Source organism: Boleophthalmus pectinirostris, unplaced genomic scaffold, assembly GCF_026225935.1.
Source record: "Boleophthalmus pectinirostris isolate CB_2022bp ecotype Guang Dong unplaced genomic scaffold, ASM2622593v1 HiC_scaffold_23, whole genome shotgun sequence".
NCBI lineage: Eukaryota > Metazoa > Chordata > Actinopteri > Gobiiformes > Gobiidae > Boleophthalmus > Boleophthalmus pectinirostris.
The window spans coordinates 13,287,569-13,310,387 of NW_026571207.1; the positions used below are offsets into that span (position 1 = coordinate 13,287,569).

The 22,819-nt window shown below is 39.0% G+C and overlaps 1 protein-coding gene across 1 annotated transcript in view; it reads right to left on the reverse strand.

Moving 5' to 3' along the window:
- fgf24 (fibroblast growth factor 24) overlaps nucleotides 1–20,810 on the reverse strand; it is a 33,739-nt gene extending 12,929 nt beyond the window's left edge. The window contains exons 1-3 of the mRNA XM_055159354.1: nucleotides 20,702–20,810; nucleotides 18,731–18,838; nucleotides 18,470–18,526 (exon numbers count right to left, since the gene is read on the reverse strand). Of these exons, the coding sequence (XP_055015329.1) occupies nucleotides 18,470–18,526 (57 nt within the window). The 5' untranslated portion in view covers nucleotides 18,731–18,838; nucleotides 20,702–20,810. The remainder of the gene's footprint in view (nucleotides 1–18,469; nucleotides 18,527–18,730; nucleotides 18,839–20,701) is intronic.
- Between the last annotated feature and the right edge of the window lie 2,009 nt (nucleotides 20,811–22,819).

Sequence of the window (22,819 nt, forward strand, 5' to 3'; positions counted from 1 at the left end):
AATGATCCGAAATAATTACATAGAACACTTCCCATCTTGGGCATTTCAAAGGCCTCCTGCAGGGGCGTTAGTAGCCGAGCGAAGCGACTATTTCAACCCGAGATCCAGGCAGCTGCTCGCGCACAAAATCAAATCAGCCAGAAAAAAAAATAATAACACGAGAATCATTTGTTTATGGCTTAAGTTTTAAAGGCCACATCTGTTTGGTTTCAACAAAAAGATATAAAATGTTTAGTCATAAACGTTGATGCTTTGAACCAAGGCGCAATGGAGTAATCCCCTGCACGTAATGTCATTTAGCATGACTAATTTGCAGGCCCGAGGGTTTTGGAGCGATATTACAACAACATAACCAAATAGTAATTATCCCTAACATAATTGGACAATCCTATGACAAATACAGGGCTCTGGTCCGTTTGATCCCTCTTCCTCCTCACACCATGCAGCTGATCAACTATAAAGATTCCAGCATGAGGACACCTGACAACTGATTGAAAGGAGAGCTGCCCGATAAACAGCAATTAGAGTGGAGAGTGATATTGGGTACAAGTCAGTCATCGTTGATTTAAGCACAGGTTTGAGGCAGTGGAGCATGACTGAACATCCAGGGGAGGGGTGGAGGAAGAGACAAGGGGGCAGAGGAGAGGGGAAGATAGCAGAGGAAGGGAGAGAGAAAGAGGCGACAATTTTGGATGTGACACACCTATGACTCATCTCTTCTTTATGGCAAAGGTGGTCATTTATACATGTCTTTGACTTTTCATTTGACCTTAAAGGTGCACTGTGTAACTTTCCTGGAGGGGGTCCACAACCTGTTTATCTCCATGGAGATGATGTTTTGTTTTAAATTGTCCACAGTATGATATGAAAACTACTCTGTCTTGCACTTACTCAACTACAGGTGTTAATTATTGCTCAAAAAGATCTTTAAAAACATTCTTTTTGTGATGGGGTCATCTCTCCACAAGTCTAACCTGTAAGTTGACTTGTCTCCATGTTCAAGTCTCTATGGAAATTCATAAGTTTATGGGCATACTGTGGAACATTCTGGTACATCTCCATGGAGACACGCTGGTGATGGATTCTCCAACAGACAAGTTAGACTCTGCACCTTTAAAGATGCACTATGTAACTTTTTTGTGGATGAGTCTACATCTGCTTTTCTCCATGAATGATGATGTATTATTTTGTCTGGATGGTATGCCCTGCTGTATGGCCTTTAACATATGTATTTTAATTGAGACAAGCAGGTGACACCACCAGGTCAAGTTACAGGTAAGCTCTGTGGAGAAGGTGACCCTGCTCTCAGTAAGAATGCATATTTTCTGAGGTAAATTTGATCACCTGTAATTAAATAAATGTAATTGAGTGGAACATTCCAGGCAAAGCAATAACATATCCATGGAGACAAGCAAGTGGCAGAACCCCCACCAGAAAAATTACATAGTGCATCTTTAAAGTGGGGAGATAAATACCATTGCAGGGCATAAATTGTGGTTGTGCAGCTCATTCATTCTGGCAGCAGCCCAATGGGAGTCAATGGTAAAGAGCTTGTTTAAGAAATGGTATCAGTTGCATAAAATATGGAAAATTGGCCTTAACTGACCTGAGTGCATGTTTGCTTTAATGCCACAAATTCATCATGTAATGGACAGCAAGTAAAAATAGAAGCTGTTTCCAGAAAACAACATAAAATGTGGTGCATTGTGGTATACATCTCCAGGAGGAATGAGACTACTTATTACCTTAATGATACTATAATACATTTAATGGGAGGGAAAAGAGTCATGTCAGTGGCATAAACATGATCAAATGATTTTGGAATCCACGCCAACAAATACACATGTTCTTCTGCATTTAAATGTGTTTGAGTTATCTATTACACCAGAATCTAGGTAACACACTACAGACTGAGAGGCCTACCCTGTATGAGAATCAAACCTGGGACCTTCTTGATATGAGACTGTAGCACAAACCTCTATGCAACCATTAAATGTTTTCTAGTTTTCCAGATATTTTCTTTCTAACCGCCCATGTATAAAATGTTATAGCAAAATAAATGCTTGTTTGAAAAATGCTACTTGATCAGTCCAGCCCTCTACTCACAAATCAGATGCTGAGGGAATTTTGTTGCAATATTGAAATGATAAATACAAACTGTGACATCAGTACTAATAAAAATGCGTATTTTGGACGAGCACTTCTAAAGAGCGTGGACAGCTCATGCTTTCAACAAACAGTAAATCGGTCCGAAGGCTGCACTTGGCTGATCTGTAAAAGATGGACATTTTAAGCAGCACAGCCTCTTCTCTAAACACGGCTCTGCTCTTCTTCCCTTCAAGGCAAACCTCTAAATGGCCTTAATGACTCCATGCAAACAACGTGTGACGGAGGACAAATTACTACAACGTTTCCCGCTCCGGCTCTCCTCCCTATCCCTTGGGTGACACTTGAAAGGCCTGGGTGCTAGTGGCTTGTCTCTCTGCCACCCTTTACAAAGTCAAGGTGTCATGACCCCGTGGCGACCTGGTGGTACTGGTTGGCCTTCAGTAGCCCTGTACTGGGTGCGTTTGTGGAGCAGGGTGTGGGCGGGGGTGTGTGCACTAATGGGGTGAGGCTGACTTGGGGGAGATGAGAGGAAGAGGGCCGTCCTGTGGGGCTCTTCACACGCTCGCCCGTCTGTGACTTGCAGTTTAAAGGCTTCTGGGTGGCTTATATAAGCTGGTGGTCACCCCGCGGCTTCAATCGCCTCACCTGGGGTCTTGAATAGGACGTGGGCACCCCCCCCTGCCCCCCTCCTCTGCTCCGAGTCAATATGTTGGTGTCAGAGATGAAAGTGCAAAGTGGGAGGGTCGCTGAGGGGGTCCTGACACTAATGTAGTACATTGGGCTTCACTTACTGATCTGCCAAGTTCTTTTGTCAGGTCTTAAATGGCTGCTAGAGCCCTTTGAAGCACTGAGCGTTATCCCGCCTCCTCCTATAGCCTCAATGAGATATCCTCTGTGAAATTCCCACACTCCTGTCAATGCATATAGCAGCTACTTTTACACCAGGATTATACATAGTTTAGCGCTATTAGCATTCTCCAAAACTAAGGTCACCAAGGTTTAGGTTGGCTTGGTTAGTTACTTTATCTTGGAACTCATGTTGCGTTTGGAGCTGGACAGTGATGGATGTAAAATTTTGTAACAGGTGCCCTTTCTCTCTCATCAGGTCAACTATAGAGATTGAAGTAGAAGAGCCCGAAGAAAGTGTATTTCCCATAACACATTAACATTATTTGAGTGTAGAAATAGACAAGAATAGTATAGTATAGTGACGCATGATAGTCTATAGATCTAGGCTGCACTACACAAATGCCATGCAGGCTATGTGCCGAACTCTCTTCACCCCTACTTCAAACTAAACAGAAAGAAACCTTTTTAAAACCATGCCATTTGGCCTAAACAAACTGACGTAACAAATCCGAAAGAGATGCAATTGAGCTTGGTTAAATCATCATAATATTGAAAATGAAGAGTTCCCGATGGGTGTATAGGTGAGAACTAGAACCAGTGTGCTAGGCGCTCTTTGGGCACTTGATCTCTTTAGCTTCAATCAATAAAAGTTACTGTGTGTCTCTTTCAGTTCTCAAGCTAACCACCTGAAGAAGGGTGTTAACATTCCATTAAGAAGACATATTTTGTTATAGTTCTAATCTCTGACACCCGTGCATCATTATGTTATAGTTTGCACATTTTTAATCACAATATTGATCTAACAACTTAACAAAAGAAACCTCATTAGAAAACTCCGGTGCCCAATAGGAGCGGACTTCACCATAAACATAATTACAATAAAGAGCCATGAAGTTCCACCGCCGATGGATAGCTACACATCACACTAGTGAGTCACAATGCTGCCGAATCCTTATTCCATATTATGATTAAGAAAATAAAATTGAATAATAAAGTAAGTAGAGAGGAGTGGTAAAAATCTGATGTTGATTTTGCATAATGGGTCTGCTTTAACTATGCCTGTAATGAAAAACAACAAAACAATGAGAAATAACTAAACTGTGGTAACACAAATAGATCTGTACTGGTCTGTTCTGTGAGAGTAAAGGTGCAGACTTTTGGCTTGCCTTGGTAGATCAGAGACACAGCTCTGCACTGACGTGACAAGGCTCAAACATAAAGCTTTAAACAGGACCGAGCCTTGTCAAATTCTGTCATACTTGATTTGAGAACAACCCCTTCAGATCACGTCCTTTGCATGTGCAGTTTCACCGCTCTTTTATGGGCTGCCAGGTAAACCAAGACCTTTAACTTGCTTGTTTTTCTCACTCCCTCTCTTGTCTGCTAATCTCTGTGGGTAACCTTATCTGGAGTGCTGCCCCTCCTCCCCTCTCCTCTCCAACCCCGCTTCTCCACGGCTTTGCTAACTGGACAGGGAAACAGCTCTCCCCATTCACAAAGCTCACCTCTTGTAGGCTTGGGCAGGGGCGGCCTGCTTTGGTTTTGGCCCGGCTTATCAAGTAATTTAAAAAACGAGTCAAGTGTCTGGTGTTTGTGGTTAGTATAACAAGTACAGAGTCTAATCTAAATTGGTTTAAGAAATGTGAAACTGCTCCAAACCTGCATGGGACCAAAGGCGTTCAATAGTACAATGTTACAAAAGGTTAAGGCTGAAAATGTCTTGAAATATCATAATTTGTCAATGACACGTGTATATTTAGGCTGGTAAGCACCTGCATCTCCCATTAGGTTTCAGAGTGGTTACCTACTGCAATAGACAGCAGACAAAATAACTTCATACAGAATAGTAGGAAGTTAAACTGTGTTTTATAAAGCACCATACAAGTCCTGAGTAATATGCATTGTTGCCACTGGCATGTACTGTAACACTGAGTATCATGTAATGTTTTAGATGCATGCGGGTTTGCACACATGTACAATGGCTTTTTCCTGGCGTCCCAGCCTGCATGGCCTGTTTAACATTAATGCTGATTTGCTCCATCTCGGTCCTGTGGGAAGTCCAAATGTCCTAAACATAAACAAAAGTATAAGAAGTCGTGGCGCTAACACATGCCATAACTCTGTGTGATGCATGGTGGTGAGGACCTCACTAAACGATCCCTGCTCACATGGATTCTTTGGCCATTGCTCAGTTTCAAACCAGTGCCAGAAAGTGTCACAGTGTTACAATTGAATAAGAATGGGCCGGCGGACCCCATGTGTTCTGGGGTTCTGGCCCATGTTTGACAGATAAATGTCAACTCCCTTGGACAAGCAGAGGTAATCAAAAAGGCCCTCGGACTGTTATTGAACAATACGAGCGGCCTAATAACATAATAAGCCTTCGGAGCAGGGCGGACTGCTGTGCAGAGCAGGGAAGTGCAATGATGTAAGTGTTATTTGTCAGCCCTAAGATGTTACTCCTTCAACAAAACCAATGGTTTGCTTGACACTCATAATTACCTAATCAAAGGCATGGCTGTTTGTGAAGTGGCAGAACATTACTGAAAGAGGCTGATTACACAGCAACAGAACAGTCTTGCATGTTCACTTTCACAAGGATCAGGGAGATTTTTCCTTATCCCCAAAAACAACACAGTTTTGTCAGTCTTGTGATTACAATGACATTATATTGATACTATTCTAAACTCATGTTTTGGATTTCTCTTTGGTTAAAGGGTGCCACAACAAATTATAGTGATTTAACAGGTTTTTAAGTCGAGTATCCTCCGGATGAAACCAGCCAAATATTGAGACTGGAGTGGGCAATTACAGTGCAGAACAATAAGCACTAGGCGAGGTTTGAACAGGCTACTCTCCAGTTAATGGGAGGACATGTAACCCACTGCACTAGTGTTGCCCCAAGGCCTCAAAACAAACTATACAAATATGTTCTATCACTTTCATATCTCTCTCTCCCAGGTAGTATACTATTCAAACCTGTCTGTAATAAGTATTTAACACATGTTCAGTGATGAAAATGTTCCAGTCATTTACTCCTGCCTGTAACTTTCCCTGAATGTCCTGCTGAGATGAAGAGGTCCTCCAGCCCCAGACCCATGGAGGTTTAAAGGTCTCATTAGGGACACAAAGGCTCGGAGCAAATGAAAAAACAACTTGGAACCAGCTTTGAAAAGGTGATGCTTCAGAATGAAAGGGAAGTGAAGGGCCACCAAGTGAGCCACCCAGAGGCTCCTGTTCATTTGATGAGGACTTTGATTTTGGCTCATTACTTCCGTGTTCAGGGTGAGAAGTACTAAGTGAGTGTTCAAAGGCCAGAGCTGTCAGGAACATGTTTATCAGATTAGCCTCTCACCTATAGGCAGACCTCCTTAACGGTTCTGCAGTTTCAATTGGGTCATGAACAAGCAAATACTATCAATGGTCAAATCAGTGATCAGACTTCTTCGTCACTATACTGCTGTGTGATAAGCTGACAACACACACAAAAATTGAAATTATTTCAATAAATTATTTACGCCATCAATTTTTTTTTTTTTTTTTATTAATCAAAGCCAAAGTGGAGATTATAAAATCATCTACTTAAAATATGTCATTTAAATTTCAGGTTTACATTTATTTTACATAATTTTCTATTTGGATATGATATGATATAAATAATTATTATTTTTTTTTGAGTATGTATTGATTCTTTTGAGCCACAGTACAATGTTTCGCACTATTATGAAGACCGTGTGAAGTCATGTAGTCGTAGTTTTCAAGTTTTTTTTTACCATTAGGTCTGTAGAGATTGGTAATTCCAAAGCTGAAATTATCCAAATGATTCTAGTGAAGGTGTGTGGAGTTTAAAAACACAGTGGAGCAATTTCTCTATTATCACATGACATTGCAAGATGTAACAAAGTGTTTCCGGTGTTTCCAGAGAAGAAGAGCCAAAATATGCAGGATTTTTACATTAAACGTGTCTGAAAGAAACAAAACTCCAGGTATGTTTTTGATGAGGAAACATTATAACATATAATAGAAAATAGGGTAATATGGGTGTGTTCTCCAAACCACCATGAGTAGGTATTTCTCGTTTAGCCTTTGAGAGATAAAATGAAATAGTTCAGGCTTTGTGGAGGTTTGTAAGTCCTTCCATATTGCCCTTATTGTTTGATGCTGATCATTCCTATAAAAAATAACACCAATACCAAAGGCCCACCTGCTCATCTCGGATCAACGTGAATAAAAGAATAAGTCAAATTTTATTATAGTGACTTGCAGACTCAAAGTTGGGGCCTATAGCTCTGTGGGAGGTTTGAGCCTGTCCACTCACGGGGCTGTTGTGTATTTGGGGCATTCCAATTGGTTTCGCTCGCTTTGTAGTCGAAGGAGAGTCCTCCTTCTGAGTGTCCTGCTCAGGTATAAGAAGTCCCAGTGCACTTGAAGGATCTGAGCACTGAAGCTAGCCCGAACCTGCGCCGCTACGCTAATCGCACAACCCAATCCATTCCCGTCTAGCACCTCTTCAGAGGCCGCAAGCTCCTTTGTACTGACAATACACAAACGACCATTCAAACGGAGCCACTCTGTAATCAGTGAAATACTAGCCTCTGGGCCTCTGCGGAAAAAAAGAGAAAAAAGGAAGGAGAGAGGGCGACAGAAAGAGCGAAAATCCATCTATGACCAATCAGCGCTAACTACCTGTCTAGCTTCAGTCGCAGATGGTGAGCTAGTCCAATGCAAGAGTGGAAAGTAACTTATGACAAATACTCGCGTTACTGTACTTGAGTAGATACCTGTACTTCTACTTGAGTAGATTTTTAAACCTGTACATCTACTACTGAGTATGATTCTAGCCATGTAATTGTAATCAGTTATATTTTAAATCATAGTTACTGAGTACAGTCCCAATCGCCCAATCCATGGTTGGCTTTGCTCCTTTCTATACCAGCAAACACACAGAACCATACTACATCGCCTCCTCTAATATAATAGATTAAGGCAATACAATTCAGTTTTATACTTTTTTATCGATCAAGTTTTGTATAAAAGATTGATCTAAATCGTGTACAAAGTAAGTAATAACTTGTACTGTTAATTTTCCATGCATATTCTTTACTTAAATATTGGGTATTAACTAGGGATGTAACAATAACTGAAATAAGGTGATATCGTAAGTCTCACAATAGTATCGTGGGCTGTCACAATATCACAAGTTCCGTTGCTTAAATACATGGTTTTATAGTAGAAATAGCTTACAGACATTAGGAACTACATATCCCATGATTCATTTCAGTGCAGACAACATTAAGAAATATGTTTTTTACTTGAATTCTTGGGATAGTAATAATTCACACCGAAATCTTGCCAAGGTATTTTAAAAGCAAAAAAGTGTCCCATCCATAATTACATCAGCCTCTTCAAAATATCGCAATAAATATCGCACCATGAGATGCATATTGTGATAATATCGTACCGTGAAATTTGGACATCATTACAAGTATTGCAAGTATTACTAGTATTAACTACTCACACTAAATATATTTCGATCAACATGTTGCCATTTATTGTTTTAAAAATGCTATATTTACCTAAAATGACATATTAACACGTTTCATAAGTTTCACCTTCATTTTTGATGCTTTCGTGTTCCCCTGCTCCTTGGCAGTCACTCCCTCTTCAAAGCGCTACCACAACACAAACGGCATGGATTTCACTAATGAAACCACTGCACATTGCATCAGGTTTGTGAAGTTGTAGTATTTTGTTTTGTAACGTTTTTGTATATTTATGTAAAATTCGGGAGCTTAGGTGACGTAGGTTTGTGGGCTGAGCATTGGACAAAATAATACTGCTAATCGTGCGGTGGGCTTGAATAGGACCCGGGAGGTCACTAGATTACTTTACATGCATGGATGAAATATAAAATCTCTTCAGGCATGTTTTTGATGAGGGATTAACGTTATAACATGGTAGAAAGTGCAAAAAAAAAAAAGAAAAAAGGTTCTGCATAATACACTCTACTCTACGTATACTTCCATGTACTTTTACTTGAGTACAAATTTTCAGTACGCTTTCCACCGCTGGTCCAATGTGCCCCATCCAGATGTAAGCTGTAGAAGAGGACAGACTGGTACCTCCACCCACCAGACACCACCGGCCCACGCCCTCATCCATTCCGAAAATGTTGTTTTTACTCAAAGATGTGGCCTTCAAACATATCTGATACATGACATCACTGTTACTACTTGGAAACAAAATGTACGTTTTAATAATCTAAACAGCATACAGTCCTCATTAAAACTGATGGATGCATATTTATCTGGCGTCAAACTTGTGGAAAGAAATTAACAGAATCTGAGGAGTCAGTGGTGTCATTATATTAAAGGTCCTGTATTACGCAAAATTTACTCTTTAAGTCATGTTAGAATGTTGTTACCTTGTTGTTACATACTTTGAGTTGTGTTTTCTTCACACACGTTTGAGTAATCCTGCATTATTAGTCTGCGTACATCTCCAAAACTCAAAATGCTCTTTTCCACCTTGTGATGTCATGAAGTGACATGAAGTGTTTTCAAGTTGACAGCTACCTTTTACCTTTTATTCAATAGAGATCGGCAATTCCAGGGCTGAAATTTTCACAAATGATTCTAACGCAGGTGCATGGAGTTTAAAAACACAGTGGAGCACTTTTATTACCACACAACAACACAAGTTTGAACAGAATGGTTTGAGAGAAGAACTCCTAAATATGCAGGATTTGTGTGTTAATCATGTGTGAAAGAAACAAAACACAACTCCAGGTATGTTTGTGATGAAGAAACAACATTATGACATCAGAAAATAGCGTAATATAGGTCCTTTAACACATATGGTTGTAAAAAGATTAATTGAAAAAGTAAGTGAAACAAACTATAGTTATTGATAATGATGGACAGTTTGAGCTAACATTGGTATCTGGGATATTGGGGGATTTTTCATAGTTATATTGGTCTAATATTGACAAATTTCCCAATACTTGGATCCAATATTTTTATTAAGCTGTCCCAGTCTTTGAATCCATGTGCCATTTCCAGTTTGTCCACAGTCATCAGATTTGTCAGGCTAATAAGATGGGGATGTAGACAGACTCTAATATGTGTGATTGAAACAAAACACAACATGGCTTAAAACTCACAAGAGCCAATTTTGTAATGTAATGTAATATACCTTTAAAGCAATGATTACAATATTGGTAAATATTGATTATCATCAACAACAGCAAGAGAAGCATCAGATATATAGGTGTAAAAAAGTAATCGTCTCTAGTTATTGATGATACATATGTAGGCAGAGAATGAACTGGTCTTTCTACCGAACACACCGAACACCCCTTCCCCTTCCCCCCCAAAAAGTGACATAACTAACATACATGAACATTCACACAGACAGTGGCTACCTTTTTTTCTGCATCACTTGAGGAAAAACTAACACTAAATCTAAAACACAACACTTTCAACATGAACTCTTTGAAAAAAAATACAATACAATGCATTATATTACTAATAATGCAAAGTTAATATGTACTTTTTTTAATCCAATTGTATGATTTTGTTTTTAAATTACATTGTTTAGGGCTTAGGCTTTGAAAAGAACAGAGGGAATTTCACTGGGGTCCTTACACTCAAGTCACAATTTATTGAAATATGTGTGTGTAATCCCTCAATCATCCAGGTAGGATCCATAGCAAAAGAACTGAGAACAGAATTTATTTTATTTTTTTTTCTTTTGCAATGGCTCTACATAAGGTTACTCTTGGCATTTAGATAAAATTTCTAGAATTCCGAGAACATTCCTTCAATATTGCAAATATCATACAGCAATGTTAATATTATGATACTTTGAGTTCTGGATATTGTTACATTCCTAAGTCACAAACAGATGTGCTCCAGCAAAGTCTATTGAATCTAACTAATGTTAAAAAAAAAAAAATAGCAATCATCAATCAGAATGTACGCATAACTTATTACGGGGCATGACGTTTTCCCATTCAGAAGATATATTTTGTTTTCAGTTCTTAATCGCTATGGCAACTATCCTAATTCCTCATGATTCTGAAGACCATGGATATGAAACTATCTCCAGACTTGGCAAAAGTTCACAAGATGCGTATCGCGAAGTATCGTATATTCTGCAGTGACTAAACATGTCCTCATTAGAATAGCTAGTTTAACTTTGATAATTGCTTGTGTATTGGACTATTAGCCGCTTTGTTGCGTATTCGCTCGCTGAGTTTCGGTCATCTTGCTCAACAGCCCACTATGGAACTTGAAAGAGAAGGATAGACAGTTGTGTATTGTGAGTTTTGGTGACATGTACAGACAATTTTTAACAATTCCAGATCAATTTAAGTAGGAAATTAAACTTATAAACAGTACACTGCTACTTTGCATATTTAATGTCATAATTACAGAAGATTTTGAAAGAAATATCCAAAATTATGATTCTCACATGTTAAAATTGTATCATTATTTGTCATGGATTGGCTCCATTTACCATATTAATCTTATACCTTAAAAGCACACTGTTATTTACTGTCAAGAAAACTGATCTAGTTCATTTTAAATAGGTCCAAAGTCATTCCTCACTCACAGCATCTTACTTATCACACCAGTGTGTTTTGTGAGTTTTGCCATGATTGTAAAGCCAACAGCTAGCATGTTAACATGCACTTCCTGACAAATCTTCCCTGAATACATGGGTAACAATCATATCTTTGTGCCGGTTTTGTTTTAACATGGATAATCCCAGCAATTACAGAGATATTAAGCCATAAACCAAGTCAATAAATCTGCAATCTGGCAGTAAAACTTCAAATTCCACTTTTGAATTCTAACCTGCCCTAAAACTCAATGTTAAACTGTTCGAATACTAGATAAACAACATAAGAAAAAAAAAAAAACATTACGACTTTAACACAACAATCACACTATTTTACACCTCTGTCTCCTTTAATGACTTCCACATAATTCAACACTAACTCATACTAGAGAGGGAAAAGCACAAAACTAGCTGCGGGCAAAAGTCATTACAGCTCTCAGCTTTTTGAAGTTTGGGTTCTGACAAATTGCCCTGTCTAACCACACAGGTCTGAGTGAGGCTTGCCTGTCAGAATCCTGGTGCAGCCGCTGCCTAGGGCCAATGCAGTGAAGGAGATATCTATAGAACACATCCATGCACTATTTCCAGGTTAACAGACAAGTGTCAAAGCACAGGATTTAAGCTTAAGCAGAGAATTCTTGCCAATCTAACATTTTGACAACCCTGAGCTCTTAATATCACCATTGTTCAACTCAATAGATACACGAGACAGTACGCCAATCCTTCGCAACCACCTGCACAGCACGAGTTGCCAAAAACATGAATAGATTTTGGTGCCTACATGCGTGAATCGATTTGAACTGAAATATCTGAAATCATGTAAGCAGAATGTGTCCAGGCCTGGGTCTCTACATGTCAGTATGTAGTCCAGGTGTTGTTGCTAACGGTGGGGGAGGGGGCGAGAATGTGGGAACAAGATATGATGTGATGTGCTAATATGATAGCTATGTGTGTTTGAAAATATGTGAAACATAACTGTGAAGTACGGGTAGGCAAAGAGTATTGATGGGGAGCAAATTTATAGTTATGTAGTGGTCTAAAAGGGGCTATGTTACACAAAATGGATTCTTGTGAGCATTATGCCATGTTATAATGTTGCTACCTCCTCAAAAACTGTGACTGTGTTTCATTCACACAGTTTGAGTAACTCTTTATTAGTCTGTCTACATCCCCAAAGCTCAAAATGCTCTGTTCCACCTTGTGACGTCATGAAGCAGTAGTTTTTATGTTAACAGTTTTACCTTTAGTTCAGCAGAGATGGGCAAAAATGGGCTGAAATTATCCGAATGGTTATAGTGAAGGCGTATGGAGTTTGAATACACAGTGGGGCACTTCCTGTATTACCACATGACATCACAAGGTGGGAAGGTTTTCTGTTTGAGACAAGAATTAAATATGCAGAGTTTGTGTAGTCTGATTCATCAGCCGGTTTCACTTCGTGGAAACTGTCTGACCTCGCAGCATTAGGATTTGTTCACTCAACGGTAGGAGGATACTTTTTTTTATTTAACCAATCGCTGCTATTTGGTCGTGACGTATGTAATGCGCCGCTAACGGGGCTAACTGGTATATTAAGCTTTTCCCAAATCCTGTAGGAAGAAGGACAATAACATTTTTCCCCTTGATAAAATTCACAAATACATTCACTTTGTTCCGGCTTTAAATCCTCAATGTCAGGAATTGTTGCCAAAACAGAATGCATGGCTCTTCGCTGATTGGCTGGTGCCTGGACTCACACTTCAGGGGTTCTTGCAAACCGTCTTTTGTATTCGATTCCTGATCTAGTCGCTGGAGAGAAATTAAATTGAGCAGAACTCCAAGTAAGTTTGTGAACATACAGTAAATTACATTACAAAGATCAAATATAGTGTAATATTTAAAGCTTGTTTAAAAGTATATTCACAATCATTTTTGGTTCTGATTTGAGCCAATTTTTATGCTGATATGGACTTGGTCTCGTCCTGTTTTAGCCCTTGTTTAGTTCAGGTTCACTTTTGTGTTTATTCCTGGATAAGTCCCAATTTTAATGTGGTGAATGTGCAAGTGTGAACACAGTCTTATACGATCTTGTTAAACATCATCATAAAGTTCCAATACAAGTTAAATAGTTTATTTCAGTGACGTAGCTCAAAGCCTTTCAGTGCAAAAAAAAGAATGGAGATTGTTATGCTAATGTTTTTGGAAGATTTAACTGAACTTTATGTCCTAGTCTATTTTATATTTCATATTTTCTTTTATCTTCTTCTTCTACAACAGCTACAACAGCAGTACTTTTTTGACCTTCTGTACTGTGCAGTGGTTAGCATTTCAGCCTCATATCTAGAAGGCCTTGGGTTTGACTTCCTGCACAGCGCCTTTCTATGTGGAGTTTGCATGTTCTACCTGTGTCTGTGTAGGGTTCCTACAGGTGCTCTGGTTTCCCCACCACTAAAAAACATGTCCAGGACTCCCCAAACAAAGAGATTCCAAATCAAATCCAAATCTCAGCGTGACGTTCTGGGTTAAATAAAAGGTGAATTTGAATTTGAAGGAATAATCAACTTTAAAGCCTTTAAGCGCATTACAAAACCAAAACTATTATTAAACACAATCAAAATGTAATTGACCTTAGTGGTTAGAAACACGATCTTCTGTTCATAATCCAAATCCCTTATTATTCTTATGGCCCATATTTAAGCCTATATGATCTCTGTGCCGTTTCTCCTCCCAGTAGTTGAGCCCTGACAATCCCCTGGCTCAGCTCCTCTCTCTCCCTCTCTAAACCAGTGCACGGTCGACAGCGGCAGCAGCAACGGCAGCAGCAGCGGCGGCAGCAGCAGCAGGAGGGGAGCTGTGTGCTGGTGGGCAGAGGAATGCAGCTCACATCTCTGCCATAGCAGCCTGGTCCAGGTAATGTGCTGGCGTGTTGGCACTTGTCTAGAGCGGCTCATCCCTCCTCTGTATTAATAAGAGTGTGTTGTATGGCTGTGTTTTACAAGGCCAGGCTTACGGGAAGATAAATGATGAACTCCTCCACCTCTTCCTATCATTTACACTAATACTTCCACCAGTGCTTTGCTAGCGTCTGGGTGCACCACGGATACATGCTCACGTCATGGTAAAAGTATGAGTGTAAAAACAGACATCCGTGATTGACAGGCCAAAGTGTGGAGTTAGAGGTGAGTATGCAGGCCTATCAGTGAACATGGTGTCACATAATAATAGCTACACTTTAATTAACCTTGATAATGCATGAAAAAAGATGATTCAGGCTTAGTAAGCAAGTTAAGAAGTTCAGGTTAGGGTATTATTTAAGTAGTTATAAGCATGAATGATTCTTAAGGAACTATTTGCTCTTTATGAACTGAAGACTTTGTTCATGTTCATTAAAATGTAGTTATAACAAGGTCGTACCACAATAACAAAAACAGATATGAACTAAACAGGTTCAAAGCAAATATTGATATTACTGACACCAATTGTAATAGTGATTTATTCTCAGATTTTAAAAGAAAGTCTATGATAGGCTGTTATTCGTGTTTAAAGTTATTTTTTTTTCCCCCTCGGGCAAATAATTTAAGCAGAAAGCTAAAATAGCTCCATGCTTGGGCTAACAGATTCAATGGCAGCTAATTGCATTCTAGGTTAAGTTGTGATTGTAGTAAAGTTTTTAAATCAGTAGAAGCACACGCGACATGTCTCCAACTAATCCAAAATTCTGTAGTGAGATTACAGACAAGGAAAAATAGACAGGAGCACATAACCTCTGTGCTCACTGGCTGCCAGTTCAAGCTAGAATACATTTCAAAATCTTACTTATAACTTGCAAAACTTAACGTGGTTTCAGTCCTTACTACATTACAAATTTCCCTTGCCCTACCATCTCAATAGGGCACTCCGCTCAGAAAATGCAGGCTTACTAGTGGTCCCAAGGGAGACCAAGCTTGGAGTTGGAGGAAGAGCTTTCAACCAACAGGCCCCTCTGTTGTGGCGTCATCTTCCCATTCAGTTCAAAAAGTTTTGTACAAATTCATATATAGTTAAAATATAAATCACCTTTATGGTTTTATTTTGATTTTGCATGCATCTTTTGTACCAGTATTGTCTATTTATTTTCTGTTTTATCATGTTAAGCACTTTGAGACACATATGAAAAGCCCTGTGCAAATAAATGTCTCAGAATTGAATGTATTATTACATCCACTGCCTTTCCTCATCTGGTTTCTCTTTCCATTTATGACAACTCTTTGCATTTACGACAATTCTTGACCCATTCTGATCAAAACATGCAAGTGCATCTTCTATTTCTATTTCTATTTTCCCTACAGAGAAATGTTTACATAAGAGTTGACTATTGACCTATACATAGAGGGAGCTGTTATTAAGATACAGTCATCTGTCAAAATGGAGCTGTGTACGCGCAAATCGCTAGTGATGACAATGATGGCTTCCTCCAGATCTAATATAAACATACCAGTGTGATCACTTTTTTCCCTTGAGGCGCAGGCATTGTTCCATTTTGAAAGCGCTCGGCGAATGCTTGAAATGTGGACTCGATATTCTCTTCTCGCGGGCAGGTTTATTTGCTGGTATCCAGGTGATGGGCCGACCCGTCACATCACAAGCTGAAGAGGTCAAAGGTCAGAGTCATTGTCACATGGAGAAGAGGGCAGGGCCAGTCTGGTGGGAGTGGAGTCTGTCTGAGGGGGCAGGATTGAGTATACTGATGCGTAAGTGATTTGCTGGCAAAGAGTTTTAAATTGCACAATACAAAAGTCAATTATTGGACAATGACGCATGTAAAGCAGCTGCAGCGATAACCGATTTGGCAATAACTGTCAACACCAAGGGGAGCATGGGTAGCAATTTGATTTTTATCATTATTTACGTACAGTAAGTAACCTTTTTTCCATAGCTACTGTCTTTTTCTGAGAGTTCACACCGCATTGTGATTGGTTGAGTCCACATGTCACTGATGTACGACTGGGAAAAGGTAGAGCTCATAAGTTTGCATTAAAGGTGTAATTGTTTTGTCTGGAATGTTCCACTGTATGATATTAAACGTATTTATCTCCATGGAGACAAGCAGGTGATGCCACAAGGTGAAGTTACATGTCAGATCTATGGAGTGGTGACCCACACAGAAAGAATGTATGATTTTCATTAAACTCCTAAACTAACTAAACTAAAAGAAATGCAAGACAAATACATTTACAATTTAACATCTCCATAGAGACAAGGTTACATAGTGAACCTTTAAACAAATAACAACTGAATCAAAATATAACAATCTTTCTGTATGTATCATCAGACTGTGCAATATAATATAATTTAAGTGCCACCATTGTAAACAAATATAATACATTGTTCTTCTTTGATTCGGTATAATGAAGTTGCAATTGCACTGGTGAGTAAGTTGTGGTGTAATTACCTTAATGACACCTGATGTGCTCTGACAGTGTGAGTGTTCCCCGGGGCACTCCGAACTGCACAGGATGGATGGGGTTGGGTAAAGCCAGCTTCAGATTCAGGTTGAAAAGTAGTGCGATGCTTGTATGGAGTAAACACAAACATGGCTGAATGGCAGAAGTGTGCAGTGACTTTAATGTTTAGGCAAGCAGACTTGGGTGGACATCAATATTTAGTCAATAACAATTTAATAATGTTATGTTTTAACAAACAGCATTGTAAATGAGTATATGGCTCAATATAGCACATATACTGAGCCATTTTGTGGTCAGATTAGAGAAGCTAAGATAGTAGGGATGTAACGATATCTCACGGTACGATATTATCACAATATGCATCTCACAGTACGATATTTACTGCGATGTTTTGAAGATGCTAATATAATTGTAGATGGAACACTTTTTTTGACTTTTCAAATACAAAATACAAGATTTTGGTGTGAATTATGTCCGTCATAATCCCAAGAATTCAAGTAAAAACATATCTCTTCCTATTGACTACACTGAAATGAATCATGGGTTATGTAGTTTCCGATGTTTGTTTTTCCAAAGGAACTTGTAATTCGATATATTATGACAGTCCACGATATTATTGTGAGACTTTCGACGACACGATATCACAATATTTTCGTTATTGTAACATCCCTATAAGCTAGCACAGATTTGTCCTACTCCTACACCTTATTTATGCAGCTGAGCCTTCAGTATTATTGTTATCTATGCATTATCATAACATATCTAGAAACCATATGACATATGCTCTACAAATGGGTAACACACTTATTAAACAAAATATTAAGAGTAAAGAACTGAAACTTCAGGGCACTATGCAACTTTTCTGGTGGAGGGCTTGTCACCTGCTTGTCTTATTGCTTTGTCTGGAAAGTTTTCATGTTTTAAAATGTATACACATAGCGATATCCTTCAGCAATTTTTGACTATGTTGAAGGGCATTTTCCTGAAGAAGTTGGGATATACGGGCCATTTAACTACAAAAGTGCAGAAATATTACCTCACTCGCTCAAGTTTTAAAGATAATTCTGAAAGTTTCTGTATTTCATTTTTGACAGCTTCTTATAGAAAATATACTTTGGGTAACAGTAACTTGAAAGGAACAGTATGTAACTTTCTGCACAATTCCAAGGAACTAGAAAGTTAAAATTAATTAATTCATAAAGATATATACATTTCATGCCATACTGTGGAAGATTATAGTCAAAGCAACAACATTTCCATGGTAATAGGCAGGAGGAATAAAGGTCAGGTTTGTGGAGATGCAGCCCAGCATTCACTAAAGACACGTGTTTTTCCATGCAATAAACACAACCCAAGATGAAAAAAAAAACATGTTTTTATTTCAGTCTATTTTGTAGCTAAAAGTCACTGTGGATTTAAAAAAACAACTCCATCTATGATCTTGTAAACTCAAAATCACCCACCTCTAGTACTAAGTGTTCTTTTCTGACGGTGCCAGACAGATCCATCACTTTACACATCTGCAATACATGATGACAATGGTTACAATTACAGAACATGAGCCACTAATACAGCAGTGAACTTGATCATAGTCTGCTCCAGTCCGGTGTCCTTTCGTGTGATTGCAGAGTTACAGGGGAGGCTGACATTTCCCTAATAGCTTTAATGTTGTGTTTGACAAGCCCAAAGAGTCCGTGGTCTATGATGTCACACGGATTACTCACCTGTGTGGTTAGGCTGTGGCTACTGTTAAAACAAGGCACTGACAGAATGAGCTGCTCCACTTCTCCTCTCTCACCATCCCTGTGTCTGAGAGCCACTGGGATAAGCACCTATGGGTTGCAAAAAAAGACAAGTTATGCAAAAGGAAGTCGGAAAATATTACGTCGAAATGTTTTGACCAAGAACTGAAGAAGCTTGGATGAGCGAAACATATTCATTTGATATTTTTTGGAGTATATATCGAAACCAATATTTTCTGTTTTACCTTTACTTAACCAGGAGATCCCATTGAGATTCAGAAACTCTTTTTTCAAGAAAGAACTGGCCAACATAGCAGCCAATACAATCAATACAAAATAGCACGTCCAAATAATAGTCCAAATAATTTCCCTTGTGGATCAACAAAGTTTGTCTCAGTCTAAGTCTAAAATCACAAAATATCACATTGTAAAAACATCTGCATCGCTCAAGAAAAACAAACACATGTTTCGGTCATTGCACTTTTTACAATTTTATCAAACTTATCAAGTGACGTTTTATTATGTCAATCATAACAGAAATACGCTAAATTGACTATTGTGAGCTTTAAGCTATACCAGAATGTTGTTATCTCATCATTTTGTTTCATTCACGCATGTCTGAATAGTCCTTAATTATTAGTCTGTCTGCATCTCCAAAGCTCGAAATGCTCCACCTTGTGATGTCATGACTTGGTACATTTCAAGTTAATAGCTACCTTTTACCTTTTGTTTAAGTAGAGATAAGCAATTCTAAGGATGAAATTATTATAAAATGGTTCTAGTGAAGGTCTATGGAGTTTAAAAACACAGTGGAGCACATCCTGTTTTACCACATGACATCATAAGATGTAATGGGGTGTTTTCTTTTTGAGAGAAAAACTGAGCCTAAATATTGCAGGATATGGGTGTTGAAGGTGTGTGAATGAAACAAAAAACAACTCCAGGTTTGTTCGTGATGAGGAAATTGTAAGACAAATCGGAAAATTATTAAAAGTTATTTGGAAGTTTAAGACCACTGTTTTTATTCCATTTTCATTTTTAATCAGCTCTTTTGCAGATTTTTAAATGATAAGCTGTGACACTTGATATTGAAATTTTAAATATCTTTCAAACTAAAGCCACATGCAGCTCCTGAGTGATCATACTTCACTGTGATTGGTTAGATCCAGCTGTCATTCATTTAAAGCATGAAGGAGGCTGACCAGGAGAAGAGTGTGTTTAAACCCTAACCCACAGAACACATTAAACAGAAAAAGCACTGAATCAGGATTTGACAGTAGTGCCAAAATCTGGATCACGATTAGATTTTTTACCACCATACTGACAAGTCTTATACTATATAATTACACATCTCTTGCACAGGCAGGATCATCTTTTCATTTTATAAACCGATGTTTATGATGTGCAGAAAAATAAATTGTTAAATAGATCAGACCTGCATGTCTGCAGTCTGGAGACTACTTCTGAAGATGTTTACAGTATCTGCCCTATAAATCTAAGGTGACCAGATATTAAAAAAAAAAAAAAAACATCCCTAGTTTTTGGTGGTTGGTAATAATAAAATTGTGAAATGAGAGCTTAATTAAGGAAATTTTTTATGCACTCGGCACATTCATGACAAATATGTGAGCCATTAGTCACATTTTCTTGGTATTATGGTCATTTTTTAAGCAGCTTTTCTGTATTTTACCTAAACAAATGACAGTTTATGCCTCTTTTTACTGTTTGCAGATATAAAATTGGTTAAAAATAGGGACACCTGGGACATTTCTTGTATAAAACTGGGACAAATCAATGGTTTTGGATAAATCTGAAGGGACAGGGGCACAGGGCTCAAAACTGGGACTGCCCCGGGTAAATAGGGACGTCTGGTCACACAATATGTGATCAGTCACTCTATAAAGACCCTACTAACTTTTATGACCCATGCACACAAACTGAATACCTGCGCACCACTTTAAAGTCCGCGGGCCTGCTATGCCAACACTGCGGAGTAGTCTCCAGAGGACCCGCGGAGCACCTTGTCGGCCGCTCTCCTCTGCAGTCGTCTGGGAGTGTGCTCTGTGTCAATACCTCCAGGCGGCTTCAGTCAAACCCCGCGCTGGAATCCGAGTGCGCCGCAGCGGGGGGATTTCCACGTGCCTCTCTCAGTCTTGTTGAACAGCGTGCGTCATCCGTGCGTGGTTGCATCCGCCGTGCAGCTCACGTCCCAAGGCTACGGGGCCCACACTCGTCTGCCTCCTCAGCTGGCACCGGAGCAAGACTGAGTCACTATAGGTAAAGGGCTAATCAATTTGTATCAATATCAAAGTCAGTTAAGTAGTGGAGGGTTTGACTTCAGTGCCTCCTAGTGGTCACAAAGACAATTAACGCGTGTTACAATTAAAGTTGGGGTGACTGATTTTCAAATTTGGTCCTATTTACATCTAATTCTCACAAACCGCTTGGTACATCACTTTTGTATACTTGAATGAATTAACTGACCACTAGCACAGATTGAGAGCAATTTTTTCAGATGAAAAAGTGAAGCAGGGTGGACCACCTTTGCTCAGCCAATCAGCTCTCATCCCAAAACGCCATAAAATTACTCACATGGTTCTTTTTCACACGTCTGTAATAGATTTTTGTCACAAAGTTCTGATTTTACAATATAATTACATGTTGCATTATCTTACTAAACTACAACTTAAAAATTATACTTAGAACGTTGCACAAATGATTTACACTTGCATCTTGAACTATGAATCAACGTGTTGATAGTGTCACTTCGAGTAGCCCTATCTCGCATCATTATAGAATACTGTTGAAGTACTTGAGACCATTTTTTATGGTCTTGGTCTCGGTCTTATTTCGGACTCGAGGTCTGACACTCAACGAGTGCAATTATATTTCATTTCGGCTGCTGCTGTTGGCAATAACCTGCACCAGTGTGCGGGAGCGTGCGGGGCTTCTCACTGCAGCCTGTGTGCTCGTTTGATATACATGTGCTCAAATAACTGAAAAATACAAATAAAATAAATGTTAAAAATTACACAGATGGTCTAGATTTGGTCTCAGTCTCACCCCTCAGAGGTCTTGGTCTTGTCTCGGTCTCGGGACCCCACGGTCTCGGACTGGTCTCGGTCTCGATTAGTGCAGCCTTGACTACAACACTACTATAGAATATATTTTTTTATATTTTTTTAAGTGCAATAATCAGATACAGAGCTAGAACACTGCATTAATTGTTACCTTATGTACAGTACATCCCTATTTTTAGTCTTGTACAGCCTCTTAGTTCTTAAGCCTTCTCTGACATCTGCTCCACTTGTCTTTTTCTTGCCTTGATCTTATGTCATCTGCTTGTCCTGTGAACATATCATCACTTTAGATTTTCGATCCAAACATTAAAGTAAACTCAAGTTCTTCAAATCTAAAAACACCCCCACCCTCGCTAATTCGGCCTTTCTTCTGCGCGCTGTGTTGAGGTTCAAACATCAAAATTGAGTAGGTCACCATAACACAGTGTCAGAGAGAGAGGAGTGCATTTAATTAGGGAGACAGATGGGCCAGAATTATTGGCAATTGGAGCAGAGGTGGGCTGCCAAAATGCATGCATGTTCTGCATTTCTCCTCCACTTGAAAAGGGAAATATCATTGGTTCATCTCTGAGATATGGAATAACGTCACAGAATGAAGGAACAAAAGCAAGTTGAAAGTACAATGCAATCATGTAGAGCTGAATTATGGGATGTTTTAGGTTTTATGTAGTTATCTTAAATATGACAAAGAAAGAAATTACATTCCAGATCAAGCTGAAATTGATGGATCTGTATCAAAAGGGTGCAAGTAACATTTAGGGCCAAACTGAGTTTAATACTTTAAAGGTGCAATATGTAACCCCTCTGGTGCTGTGTCTGCAAACTGATTGTCTCCAAGGTGATGTCACTGCTTTGCCTGCATAGTTTTACGGTAAAATTTAAAGTATCACCATGGTGATGCCAGGCCAAGGTCTTCTCATTCTGCAGTTGTCAATTATCTGTCAGAAAACACAACACAACAGCAACACAACAACAACAAAGGGACTAAACG